We start from the raw sequence: 12,801 nt of genomic DNA, 5'->3' as shown, positions 1-12,801 counted from the left end.
ATCACAGTTCTCCAATTTTCAGAGCTGACTGAAATTAAACTCATCTTTACATACAAGGCAGTAGATGGAATTCATATTACCTGGCATTGTTCGCAGAGAGGATGAGGTTGGAATGAATTAACCAGGGTATCAAAACCTATTGTTCATCTAAAGAAGGGCTTTTAAATGTGTCAGTTTGATAAACCAGTGTGTGAAATGAAAATATTTTCAATGGATTTATTTTCACTTGTTTAAAAGGATACAAAAAAGTAACATAATATTAATGGCACATACATGCACCTTTAATCGTAAATGTACATGCTTCAGGACTGTGACAGAGAACGCCTGATCCTGAAGTACAAATATATGAAGAGAACAGGTAACGCAATTTCTTTGCCATGAGATTATAACAACATTAAATGTGCTGTGAATCTCAGGCTATTGTCAGACCGCTGTGAGCTAGAGCCACAGAATCATGTTAACGATACTAGATCAATTAGATTCAAATTGGACTGGTATTTTGCTAGTTTGATACAAGGATAAGTGATGGGGAAGTGGCCTGGCCTAGTCAGCTTTAGCTAACAACTGCCTATCAGTGTTGCAAATATCTGTCAGGTATTAACAGACCTGCTGTATTTCAAGCAATAGTCAGCTTCACTCAGTCTGCAGGCTGGCAGCCCTCAGTAGCTGCTGGAAAATAATATCTACTTTACTTGGAGGACAGAGGAGGCCATTCCCTGAGGGTCCTCCCCATTCCTGCACATCCCCTGGAGCTACACAGCGTGCCACTGAAACAACTCTGGGCCAGACACAGAGCAGCATCCCTCAGCTGTTAGCTTCCAAGGTCAGCACAGGTATCTCAAGCAGCTCAATAACATGAGTTTAAAGAAAATCCTCAAAGATGTAGGAAACCCCAGCCTTGGCAGGAACAATTTCTATTGTTTTCAGCTTGTTCTGTTACCCATTCTTTCCCTTTCCCAGTTACATCATTGTGCTTAGAGGTTGTTCACCATTTCCTGAAAGACACTTTTTCCCTCACAACAAGGCTCCCGAGGTACTGCTCTGTACTTCCCAGCTATCTCTCACCAACCTGCCTGATCTTCTCCAGAATCTTCAGTGAAAAGGATTAAGTACTATTTCATGTACTCTTGCACAGATTTCCTTCCACCATTATTTGCTTCTTAATGAATACAGAACTTCCTTTCCTTAAAGCTAACACTGGAAAAAATGGCACATGGGAGCAGTGTAGCTAAGGAAGGCAAAGCCATATGAAGGAAAAACAAGGTAGTAAACTTCTCCAAAGAGAATCAAAAGGAAGAAGCGTAAAGCAGAACCAAAAGCTGTGTCAAAGACTGAAAGGAGCATCAAGGTAAATATAAAAGGTGAGAAGAATTAGAAAACTCAAATAAAAAAAATAAAAATAAACTGAAAGTAAACAAAAATCTTGACTAAGAACATTCTAAAGAGAAAAGAGAACCTGAAAAGTTCAAATAAAAAATACATGTAAAGGCAGAAGAGGCAAATCAGGAGCTATTACTAAAGTTGAATACTGCATTTATTTCCAGTTATGTTCTTCTAACGCTGTAACTACTGGGTAAAAGCAACTGTCTAAACAAGTTATTTTGGATCTTCTGGCAGGACTAACAATAAAAATAGCATCTGAAATATAAGGCTGCAACACAAGTTGCCCAACATCTCCACAGCTAACCTCGACCGTCACGTGTATTTGAGCCCAAACTTCTTCACTTTGGAAGTCCTTTAAATCCAGACTCGGTGATCCGGCAGAGGACAGGCAGGCCGAGAGCCCAAGCCCAAGTCTACCTCTGATGGAAGCAGCCCATGTGCAGCCAGGGCAGACCCTGAGCTCCTCTCCATCTTCTCTGCCTGGCCTGCAGCACAAACAAGCTGTCCCACAGCAGACATGACTGATTACAAAGGAATCCCCAAGCTCCCCAGAGCAATCACATGCTGCCAGACACACACAAGTGCAGAAACAAGGGCAGCAATCGGCTCAGGGCTTTGCTGTGTGACTGCTCCCACCCAAAGCAACCCCAGCTGGCCAGCAGCACATTAGCTACATACTCAAGGCATCCCTGAGCATCATCTGTGGGATTTCCAGGCCCAAGCAAATAGAGGGAGCAAAGAAAAGCCAAACCCGATTGAAAGATACATGCCCTGCTCCTGGCCAAGCAACTAATAGAAATTATTCCTCCTCTAGATCAGTGAAGGTGAGGATGTTGTGTAACAGTCAAACTCCTTCAACTGGTGTAGGCAGGAACTGGGTCCATTACAAGCCAGGGAATAATTCAGACGAATGCTGTCAGAACTACTGATCTTTCCCTGTGTGTCACAGGAAAAAGCATGCCCTGGGCCAGGCCACCAGTCCCATCAGGTTGCTGACAGCAGGTGGTATGTTTGAACCCCGTCTCTGCAACTCAGAACTCCCATAAAATGATTCCCTTCCATCCTATACCAACTCAAAAAAAATTCCAGAGAAACGTCCAGGTATTACTAAGCATACAGCACATATGTTACTACCTTGAAATATACACATCTACTAAGCCTTGAAGACCTAGCAGACTCCAAAAGAAGACGATGACTCCAAAAATATGAGCATCACCCAGGTGAAGACAGGGCCTTTTAAAAATTTGTTTTATGTAATTTCAAAACCAAGATCTTAAATATAATGAGGCAGTTCACAAACTTCAGAAAAAAGTGCTGCAGGTGTCCCAGACTGCTAAAATTCATACATCGCTTTCTCTCCATTAAACATACAATACCTCTTTATTCTTGGTATTTCTGCAATGTACCATTCAATCATACCAGTATCTGTAAGCACTAAAACAGTTCAGCGCAACAACAGAAAAGAAAGTAACTGTTAACAAGGAATTAGTGTTCATAAAAAAATAAGAGTTAAATTAAGAAGTATTCAAGAACATTTTTGACATATCCACAGTACTTCCCTGTCTCACAACAAAAGCACTTCAAATGCCCTATTAAGGCTTGCTTCTTTTTTTTCTTTTTTTTTTCTTTTTTTTAGGATTCAATAGCTTCACCCTACTTATTTTGAGATCATGTGATGTTATTGTCTTTCTGAAAAAGTGACTAAATGTTAAATCTGTTGTGAACTCAAAACACTGGCTATGATTCCACAGCCCAGAAGGACAATATTAAGAATCAACTCCAGGAAGAGCCTCCCTGACCCTCTGCCCTCACCTCTCTGAAGAAATGCATTTGATTAGGATAGAAGATGCTGCTCAAAGCCTCAGGAGATTTTGGATAGAAAGTTTAAAGGAGAAGAAATTTTGATTCAGATGAAACAGGCTGTGTTCTGAGGAATGGAAATGCTGAAGGGTGGATTGTCAGAGCCAGCTGCAGCACTGCAAGTAACTTGCCTAATGTCTTGGGGTGTGCAGGTTGAACAGAACAAATTTAGCCTCAGAGTGAGATGCTGAGCTGAATCTATCGCTGTATGCAAAAGCAAGCTTTTACTTTCATCTCTACTCCTTTGCCATCTATTTCTACTCCTCCTATGGATAACTGGTTTTGAACAAGGTACTCTTTGCATTTATCAGCCACAAGGATTCTCTAACAGAGCTAAACCCAGCTGAGTCTAATCGATGTGAGTAGGACAGAAAAACAGGGATGCTGTAAGATGGTCATTCATTGAAGGTGTGGAAAAGAGCACATACGGATATGGAAGAAAATGCATCTGTTCTGTGCACACCACAGGCTCATTTAATAACGAGCAATCACAATTCTGCTACTAATATTTTCAGTGTTTCCCCCCCCCTCCTTGTTTTCTTCTTCTGCTGCACTATTTATCTCCCACTCTGTTTCTGTGAACTACTGACAAAATAAAAATGTCATAACAATGAGAGTCCTAACAGGGATAGTCAGTCCTAACAGTTTTCTAACCCAAATTAATGAAATAACTACACTGCAAGAAATAATCACAAAACCCTCCTAAAATCCTGGGTTGCCTCATACACCTAATAGTCAAAAAAAGCATTTGAACAGGCACAGCAAAAAAGGCAATAAGCTTTGGTGTAAGACCAGAAACCAGCTGATGGCAATGGAAATCTCTTGTCCCAGCAGATAAGATTTTACATCAAGCCACACTGTTACTGATGATTTAAAAAAGCAATTAAAATCTGTCTTTGCAGAAGCAGTTTCTCCACAATTACTGTATATTCCTCAGTGTGCTCTACTGTCTTCTTTAAATGGCAGTCTACAAAGCTAAGCTCCCAGAATCGATAATGGCACAGAAAATGGCATGACTGTTTTGAACTCACTCTTTCAGTACGTCACCCTTTTCCTAAGCAAACAGAAACAGGCGAGGGAAATGCAAGCCGGTGCTCTCGCTGAAGCGTTCAGCTGAACGGCAGCCCCTTCATTTCAAAACCATAAGGTGAGATACCTTCAGGTCAGCTCCTTCGTAAGTCAGTGCTTGTTGTCCAAGTAGTTGTCAGATTAACAGAAGAAAAAAATAATGCTACTTGTTTCGGTCATTACACTCTTTCCACACATCAGGTCATTTCCTTAGACGACAACAAATATAGATAATTACTTTTGTTTAAGCAGGAACAGCTCCAAAATTTCCAATTGATGGACAGAAGAAAAGGGCAGGGGGTGATCCTTACCACACTATGCTGTTAACCTCAGCGGTTAATACATGCAAATGGGTGACGCCAAATCTTTTAACCACAGTCGTTTCGCCAAGTTAGGGACAAGCTGTAGGCCTGTCTATTGCCTATTGAAAACCTAACCTCACCCCCACACACACGCACGTTTTTTAGCGTGTCAAATACAGCTAGCCCCTTAGCCCCTTGCATGATTTTTGCCAGTAGTACCTTTGTTTCAATAATCTCAGTTTAAAAGGCAATTCTGCTACCTAGAGATACCATTACGGACGCAGCACTGTTGGTGCCTACGGCGAGGCGGCCTCCGTGAGGAGAGCAAGGAGAGGCCAGGGCTGCCCCATGGCAGGGCACCGTCGAGCACCGCAGCCACCCGCACTGTAAAAAAGGGCCCCCTGCCTGGCAGTGAGGAAAAAAGGGTGAGAAGCAGCACTGCGAGCACCAGGGTGGAAGGGGAGGAGGTGCAGAAGAGCTGGCGGTGCAGAAGGCGGCAGCAAGGCCGTCCCCGGCAGCCCGCCGAGGGCAGGCAGATGGCCGCCGGGCAAGCTGCAGCCCTGGCTCCGCACAGGAGCAGGGTTTCTGGCAGCAAGCGCAGGCAGCCCGTGGGGAACCAGGCTGGAGCAGGGGAACAGCGCGGGGAGGAAGGAGGAGTTGCTCCCCATCCTCCTGCACCACTCGGGGAGGAGGCAGAGGAGCCTGGGGTGAAGGAGTGAAGTCCGGGAGGAAGGGGGAGCTGGGGGAAGGCAGTTTAGTTTTCTCTTTGTTTCTCACCATCTTATTCTATTTTTAATAGGCAATAAATCAAATTAATTTTCCTCAAGTTGAGTCTGTTTTGCCCGTGACAGTAACTGGTAAGTGATCTCCCTGTCCTCCTCGTCACCCATTAACTATTCTATCTTATTTTCTCCTCCAGCTCACTGAGGAGGGGCAACAAGAGAGTGGCTGGGTGGGGGGGTGGCAGCCAGCCAGGCTCAGCCCACCACACACTGCAATAAATAAAAACAATCCATCCAAAACTTTCCCACTCCTTTCTATGCCATTTCAAGAGGACATAGAAACAGAAACGGAGACTCCATGAGGCCACTATCCTCCCTCTGACCCTCCTTGAGCTGCACTTTGGCACAGACAGTTTCCTGATCGGGAGCCAAAGGATACTTTTCCTCAGAAAGCAACTCCTGACTCCTCTAATTTTTATTCTTCATTTGGTTTGTCATCAGCTTCTTAAGGCTACTCTTCCCACAATCACAGAAATTGAAGAGTATTTTATGTACAGTTATCAGCAGATCATAGCGAAATCAGCATGCTGGCATTCATATACATACATATATACATACACACACTAAAGTAGGCAATCCAGTATAAATTCCACACTTCAGCCTATATACAATATAGGTACCATTTATCTGCTCCTTTTCACACAGACTGACACTGCCCCTATCAGCAATCCATAATTACTAATCACACTAGGACAATTTAAACAGTTCAGTAAATATTGGTTAATGTTTAAGCTGGGAATAAATAGATGGGCAACTTCACCAGACAGGTCAACGTGACTGAAATCAAGAAAGGTTATGTGAAGTATAAAAGGCTCAGCCCTGAAGTAATTTCCTTTGGTTGTTTTTTATAATCAAGTCTAATGACCCATTGTGAAACTATGTTTTGTGAAAGTGTTGTACAGACACAATATGGACTAAACTCAATTCAGCCTGTGCCCCCCATCTCCCTGACGCCTAAGCTAAACACAGACTATACACAAAGACTCTGGTTCCACACCACTCGCCCCCCCCCCGAGCTTTAGTAGCGTGAGATTTGAGAGATAGCATGTCTAGAAAGGGGGGAAAGATCCCTGAAAACCTGAATTCAAAATCAAGAAAAGAACTTCTGCATTAAACAGTTAACATCTCTCCTTTAAGTTACAATTATCTTGCCTACTGTAAACTGTTTACATTCAAGTCTATATACACGCTCTATGGGTTTTTTAAAGATGGCTTTTGAAGTGGTCCATAAAATGCTGACTTGAGCAACCACCATAAAGCCATTCTGTCATTCCCATCAAAGACAAATCTTTATCTTATTGGGGCATGCCATAGAGACCGATCAGCCCAAACAGCTTTTAAATTCTGTACAGGAGTTTTACTTAATGATGGCACGTACATCAGTTATAACGCTGTTTTCTCCTAGCTCACAGACACTGCAACACCTCAGCAATGCTCTCCTAACAAACTACATCATTGTAACACATTACTGGGAAACTAAGCACATGAGTGGAAATTGGTGCCCCAAAGATGTAAAAACTGCTGTAAGCCAGGCTTTTGGGTAACAGGCAGATGAAGCAAGGTTTAGTAAACTGTTAAATCAGACCCTTCCATGATGAAACTGTTTGTGTGTATCGGGAAGACTGACACGTTCTGGCTACGTGATTGTGGTTGTCACTTTGAGAAACCTCATTCTGAGGCTGAGATCAAATTAACTTGTCTAGCTCCTAGCAGGCAGTCTAGAGGTTTCAGATTATAAATGACAGTATCATAGTAAAAGTACCTGAAGATGCCTCTAGTTAAAATACATCTTGGGACACAGTATAAATATTAATCAGATATGACATGCATACAAATATTGCACATATTAAAGATCACTTCTGGAAATGACATTTTAACTGATAATTTACCTGATAATGGAGGTGGTGGAATCACCGTCCCTAGAGGTGTTTAAAAACCATGTAGATGCGGTGTTTAGGAACAGGATTTAGCAGTGGGCTTGGCAGTCCTGGGTTAATGGTTGGACTTTGTGATTTCAATGGTCTTTTCCAACTTAAACGATTCTATGATAATTAGGAAATTTCAAAATTCTGTAAGACCCATGATGAAAGTCAAGGTGATATAAAAATGAGAAATCACGGGGTCCTTTAAAAATTCTCTTTGGGCTGTTAGTGCAATAATAAACATAAACATCCTCTTCCATTTACTGATGAAGAAGGATAAAAGGATAAAGTCACATTAAAACCGTTCATGAGAATTATCTGAACGGAGAGTGGGGAACTGGCAATTACGTTGTTTTCAGACGGATGACGTACAGTCCACCATAAAGATATACTTCTTAAATCCCTCTAGAATCAGCAGAATGGCACTATTCTGAAGAGGGTTTCCTGATAGAGCCCTTAAGCCTGAGAAATTAAGCTACAAGAAACCCCTTCATATTTCATAGAAAGAGTTCTAAATAATTCCAAAGAAATAGTATTCTTTGGGAGTACAGTAGGCTTTCAACCAAATCCAACAGGGGAGCCATTTTCTTGGAAAACTGGAAAGACTATTAGGAAAAAAAAACAAAGTGAGGGAGAAGCTTTTTACAAAGTTTGCCTTTTTGTAAACTGTGCACTACAAAATCCAAGCATCCAAGAAAAATCTAAGGTACCCCTTAAGAAAGGGGAACCCATGGAAAGCTAGACTTGTAGACTTAGAATTGGCAACTTGGACAACCACCCGGATTTTCTGTCCAGATTCCAGGTCAACTCTGTTAGTTTGACCAATCTACAGAGACAGGAACCCTGTAGACAGCAGATGGTATGCAGTTTAAACTTACTCGATTTAAATATTCAGTGGAAACATTTTTAAAAACTTTCAATATACAGTATTTTTTACACTTTCAATATATACATAGCTACACTACAAGAGCATACCATCTATGCAACCTTTTGATTTTCTTTAAAAAAAACCCACAACAACAACAAAAAACAAACCAGGTGAAGAAAGTTGTGTCATACAACTATGACCAATATCCAACTTAAAACTTACTAATATAAGCTTGTTTTGAATTCAGAATTGGTATTTCACCTCCTGTCCCACCCCATCTCTGTCTCCTGAACCCATTTGTGGCTTCAGAAACTACTGAAGAAATCTACTTCAGTTCTACTACTGATGTAGACTTAAGAAGAGAGAGGGTTACATTTCATTTGGTTTTACATACACTAATTTAAGCTTCTACCATGCATCTATTTGACAGTATAAAACGTTCTTATTTATTCTTAGAATAAAGTATTCTTACTATGTTATCTACAGTGTTTCACTTCACTTAGATAACAGAAGTTCATGGTTAGACTCTCATAAAACACAGCGAAAAAGGGCTTCACGTTCTTCTCCATTAGCGGAAAATTACTTCCAACTACATAAATGAATGCATGATCTTTAAACAATTTAAAATGAAAAAAATATAAGTAAAAACTCCTATTTTTATGGTTGGCTTTTCCAAAAGCAAGTCATTATCATATGCTATGACCTCTGTCAATTTGTTAATCCTCCTTCCAATTGAAATTCTATTTTCACAGAAGGGTTATGGTTGGCAGGGACCTCTGGAAGCCATGTAGTTCAAATCCCTTGCTCAAGCAGAGCCACCTAGAGCCAGATACCCAGGACCATGTCCAGACAGTTTTTCAATACAGCCAGGGATCAAGACTCTACCACCTCTCTGGGCAACCTGTGCCAGTGCTCAGTCACTGTCACAGTGAAAAAATGTTTCCTGATGTTCAAAAGAAATCTCCTGTGTCTCAGTTTGTGCCCACTGCCTCTGGTCCTGTCACTGGGCACCACTGAGAAGAGCCTGGCTCTGTCCTCTTGACACCCTCCCTTCGGGTATTTAGATAAATTGATGTGAATTCCCCCTGAGCCTTCTCTTCTCAAGGCTGAACAGCCCCAGCTCTCTCAGGCTCTCCTACGAGGACAGATGTTCCAGTCTTGATCTCTTAACCATCTTTGTGGCCCTTTGATGGACTCTCTCCAGCATGCCCATGTCTCTCTTGCACTGGGGAGCCATTTTTGTTCATTTTTTTCCAATAAAACTTTAGAAATCCTGTGTTCCATTACCTTTTGAGAAACTCCTGAAGGAATGTACAGGCACTATGTACAGAATTCATCAGCCTACTCACTCCTTTTTATTCAAATCACTTCTAGTAAGCTAGAAAGGAACCAAAATCTTCCCCCACGTTCATGTTTTTTTACAGTTTAAATATTCTTTAACATGCTTATGAACATTATTTTCCAGAATTGTATCAATATGTAATACGTAATCTTAAAATCAATTCAATGAAGAGCATGATTTTAACCACTGCTACTAGATTGTCTTCTTTCTAGATATAACATTCAGTCACAATAACCTGAGTAACTATGTTTTTGAAAAAAGCAGCGATGTCTTGAGTCACTATAAATATTACAAAGCACATATCTGTAAAAGGGAGGGCATGGTGACCCAGGTTATTATCTTACTCCCTTAAGAATACATAAAATTCAGAAAACCAGATTGGGATCTGAAATACCGTGCTGTTGTAAGAGTCATGAAGCATCCCCATTTTCAGCAGATTGTCATAACCACCCTGATGCCTCTGTGAAAACAGTTTGGCTTATTTAATAACAAATATGAATACACTGAATCTATCTCTTGGTTTTTTATATGGTACAGCAGGTACCCCCCAAAAATAACAGATGCCATAAGTTAAGGACAAACTGAAAAGTTTTGGTTGGGAGTACATAAAAGTACAGGTTACATTTTTTAAAGCATTCAAAGCAACATGAAATCTTAAGGCCTTCAAACCATAAACTCTAGAAGCCTTGCATCCCATTAAACAATTTTTTGACAAGCTTCTTATTTCTTTCAAGATTTTGCACTGTTTCTACATTTTCATGCTGTACTTCAAAAACATCATACTCTTACAAGCAACCTCTTGTGGACTAGACACTTGTTTATATTGAAAGTACAGGCGATTAAACTAAACCTTGTAATTTAAAGCTTCATGGAACAGTAATTTTTATGGCCTGATAAGTAATGGAGACAAACTTAGGTAACCCAGAAAGACCCAGACAAATATATTTATTTAATAGCAAATGTTTACTAGCCAGGCTACAGAAACAATACTGTCTTTTCCCCCCTTCACTGCAAAGTACTGAGTGTACACACACATGAACAGAGCCAGAGAGAACAAGGAACACAGTTACAAAAGAGCATTAAACCAGCAGATAATTCATCTGTCCTGCTGAGGAAAGCTCAGGGAAGTGAGCCAAAACATCTGAAAAGAAGAAAACACGAGAGGACTAAACATAGTAAAGTAGGAGATATAGTGCTGAATTAGGATACCGCAGACCCTTTCATACTCTACACCCACCTACACTGCTGCAACTTAAACGGTTTCTTGAAGTCTCCCCTGGATCGTTTATTCATGAATCCAACAGGCCACCGAGCTCCTGCCAGAAAAAATCTCTGAAATCACCACTTACACCAAGCATACACAGCAAAGTATAGCACTGCCCAAACATTTAGCTTGAGAGTAAAGCAAGCGTTAGGCTGAAGAACACAAGAGCAGCACCTCTGCTAGCTGATGCTTACGTCTTTCAGACTAACTGCAATTATTTCAAGCGTGATGCTTACCTTTAATAGTTTCCTCCACAACTTCTACTACACGATCTATCTGCTGAACCTAAAAAAAGTCAGAAGGTCAATATCTAAGTAGTCAGCAAGTGGACATACTTTATATAAACTCTTCTTACAAAAGTGTGTTCTTCTGGATTAAGGGGGACTAAAGAATTTGGGGCTTTGTTTTTAGACAGTTTTTTTCTGTGCATCTTGGTTCATCTGCCAAAAGTAACTTCAAAACTTCCCACCTAAATTAATTTTATTATATATAAAGATATATAAAAATAAATAAAATTTAAAATATTTTTTTAAAATGAGACAAATTTTGTCCTTAAAAATAGAAAGTTTCTGTAAGTTTGCAAAAGTTGGCAAAAACCACCAAATGGCTAGAAAAAAAGGGATGCTCTAAAAGCGTTCAGGCTTTAACTGCAGTTCATGGTGTGTGAAAGGCAGTGGGCACCCTGGCAGTCAGCACCTGGGTGGCTCCAACAGCCCCTCAGCCTAAAAATGCATCTCCCCAGCCTCAGCACCAAAATAGTAGACAGTAGAGAACATAACAAGCTGAGGATATTGTGAGGGCAGATTATAGGGGAGAAAATTAAGGCATTATTACAGGGGAAAGACACTGGAATATGTGAAGAAATTAAAAACACTGTGGTCAAGTTTAAGGGAACAAGACGTCCTGGGCTTACTGCAGGCAGCATTCGGAAATGGAAAGAAAAGCCTCAATGCTTTTTACAAGACACAATAATATTTAATGACCAGGATAATGCTTCTCCAGCAAAGACAATTAATTTATTTTTTAGTGTTACACTTAGCCAAATTGACCCATAACATGATAAATACTTGAATTCTTTCTTATGAGATACATTATTTTTTTATTTAAAGTTAATGGTCAATATACTACAGATTTTCCTGTACTAAGTAGAAGGAATCAGCATGAACACTGCAAAATTAAAACTCTCACAAATTCTTGAATTTGAGATTCTTCCTACAACTTTCATCCAAACTGCCTACTCTTTGTAATGTCTACTATATATGTGCATAGATGTTTACACACAATGCAGGAAAGCCTACCTTGCACATTTAAATTAGATGATAACTTTCTCACAACATTCCTTTTTAAACACTGCTTCTCCAAGCTGCACGTTATATGAACTAGATTGAGTAGGAATTTTGCTGCCATTTCTTTGCAGTTTCTTCTCCAGTTTATTTCATAAACAAAGCAGAAAAGCACAAGTTGCACAGGCTTCAAAACCAGAACCTGGTCTGCAACAAGAAGCCTGAACTTGGATTGCTTGCATCAAAGCCATTAAAGTTCTGTGCCCTTAAACCACCAAGTTTGCAATTTCCTGTAAACACACATCTGCACAACCATCTCTATTTCACATTCATTTTCCAATCGGTCTAACAGCAGCTAAAAAAAAATTAAATAAATAAGCTCATCTGTAGTTGGTGTCTGATCTAGAGTTCCCAAGTCAAGTCAGTGGAAGTCTGGTCCTTTCCTTGTCTGGGTGTTGAATCAAGTTCATGTAAATCTATTTTTTATTATTTGATTTTTTCCCTAAACCTTTTAAATTACAGCCTTTTCACAACACAAATCGCTGCCACTTTAGGTTTCTGAATACAGTATATTAGTTATGAATCCCAAAAATTAAATTATTTAAAGTATTGCTAATATTAGCATTTTAATAATCTTATCAAAAGATATATATTTAAAGCCTTTTCTTGATTATAAGCATTCATATAATAGACATATCAATATTTAGCAATCTACTTGTAAAGAAAG

At 40.1% G+C, this 12,801-nt stretch overlaps 1 protein-coding gene across 1 annotated transcript in view; it reads right to left on the bottom strand.

The window, feature by feature from the left end:
• The window catches only part of CDKAL1 (CDKAL1 threonylcarbamoyladenosine tRNA methylthiotransferase), a 428,463-nt gene that overhangs the window by 271,682 nt on the left and 143,980 nt on the right, over window positions 1-12,801 (bottom strand). Inside the window, exon 7 of the mRNA XM_080381401.1 lies at window positions 11,028-11,076. Coding sequence (XP_080237527.1) covers window positions 11,028-11,076 — 49 coding nt within the window. The remainder of the gene's footprint in view (window positions 1-11,027; window positions 11,077-12,801) is intronic.

Source organism: Falco punctatus (assembly GCF_963210335.1).
Source record: "Falco punctatus genome assembly, chromosome: 3".
NCBI classification, from domain to species: domain Eukaryota; kingdom Metazoa; phylum Chordata; class Aves; order Falconiformes; family Falconidae; genus Falco; species Falco punctatus.
Note: the sequence above shows the minus strand (reverse complement) of the source record. Positions and strands in the feature narration are given on the sequence as shown.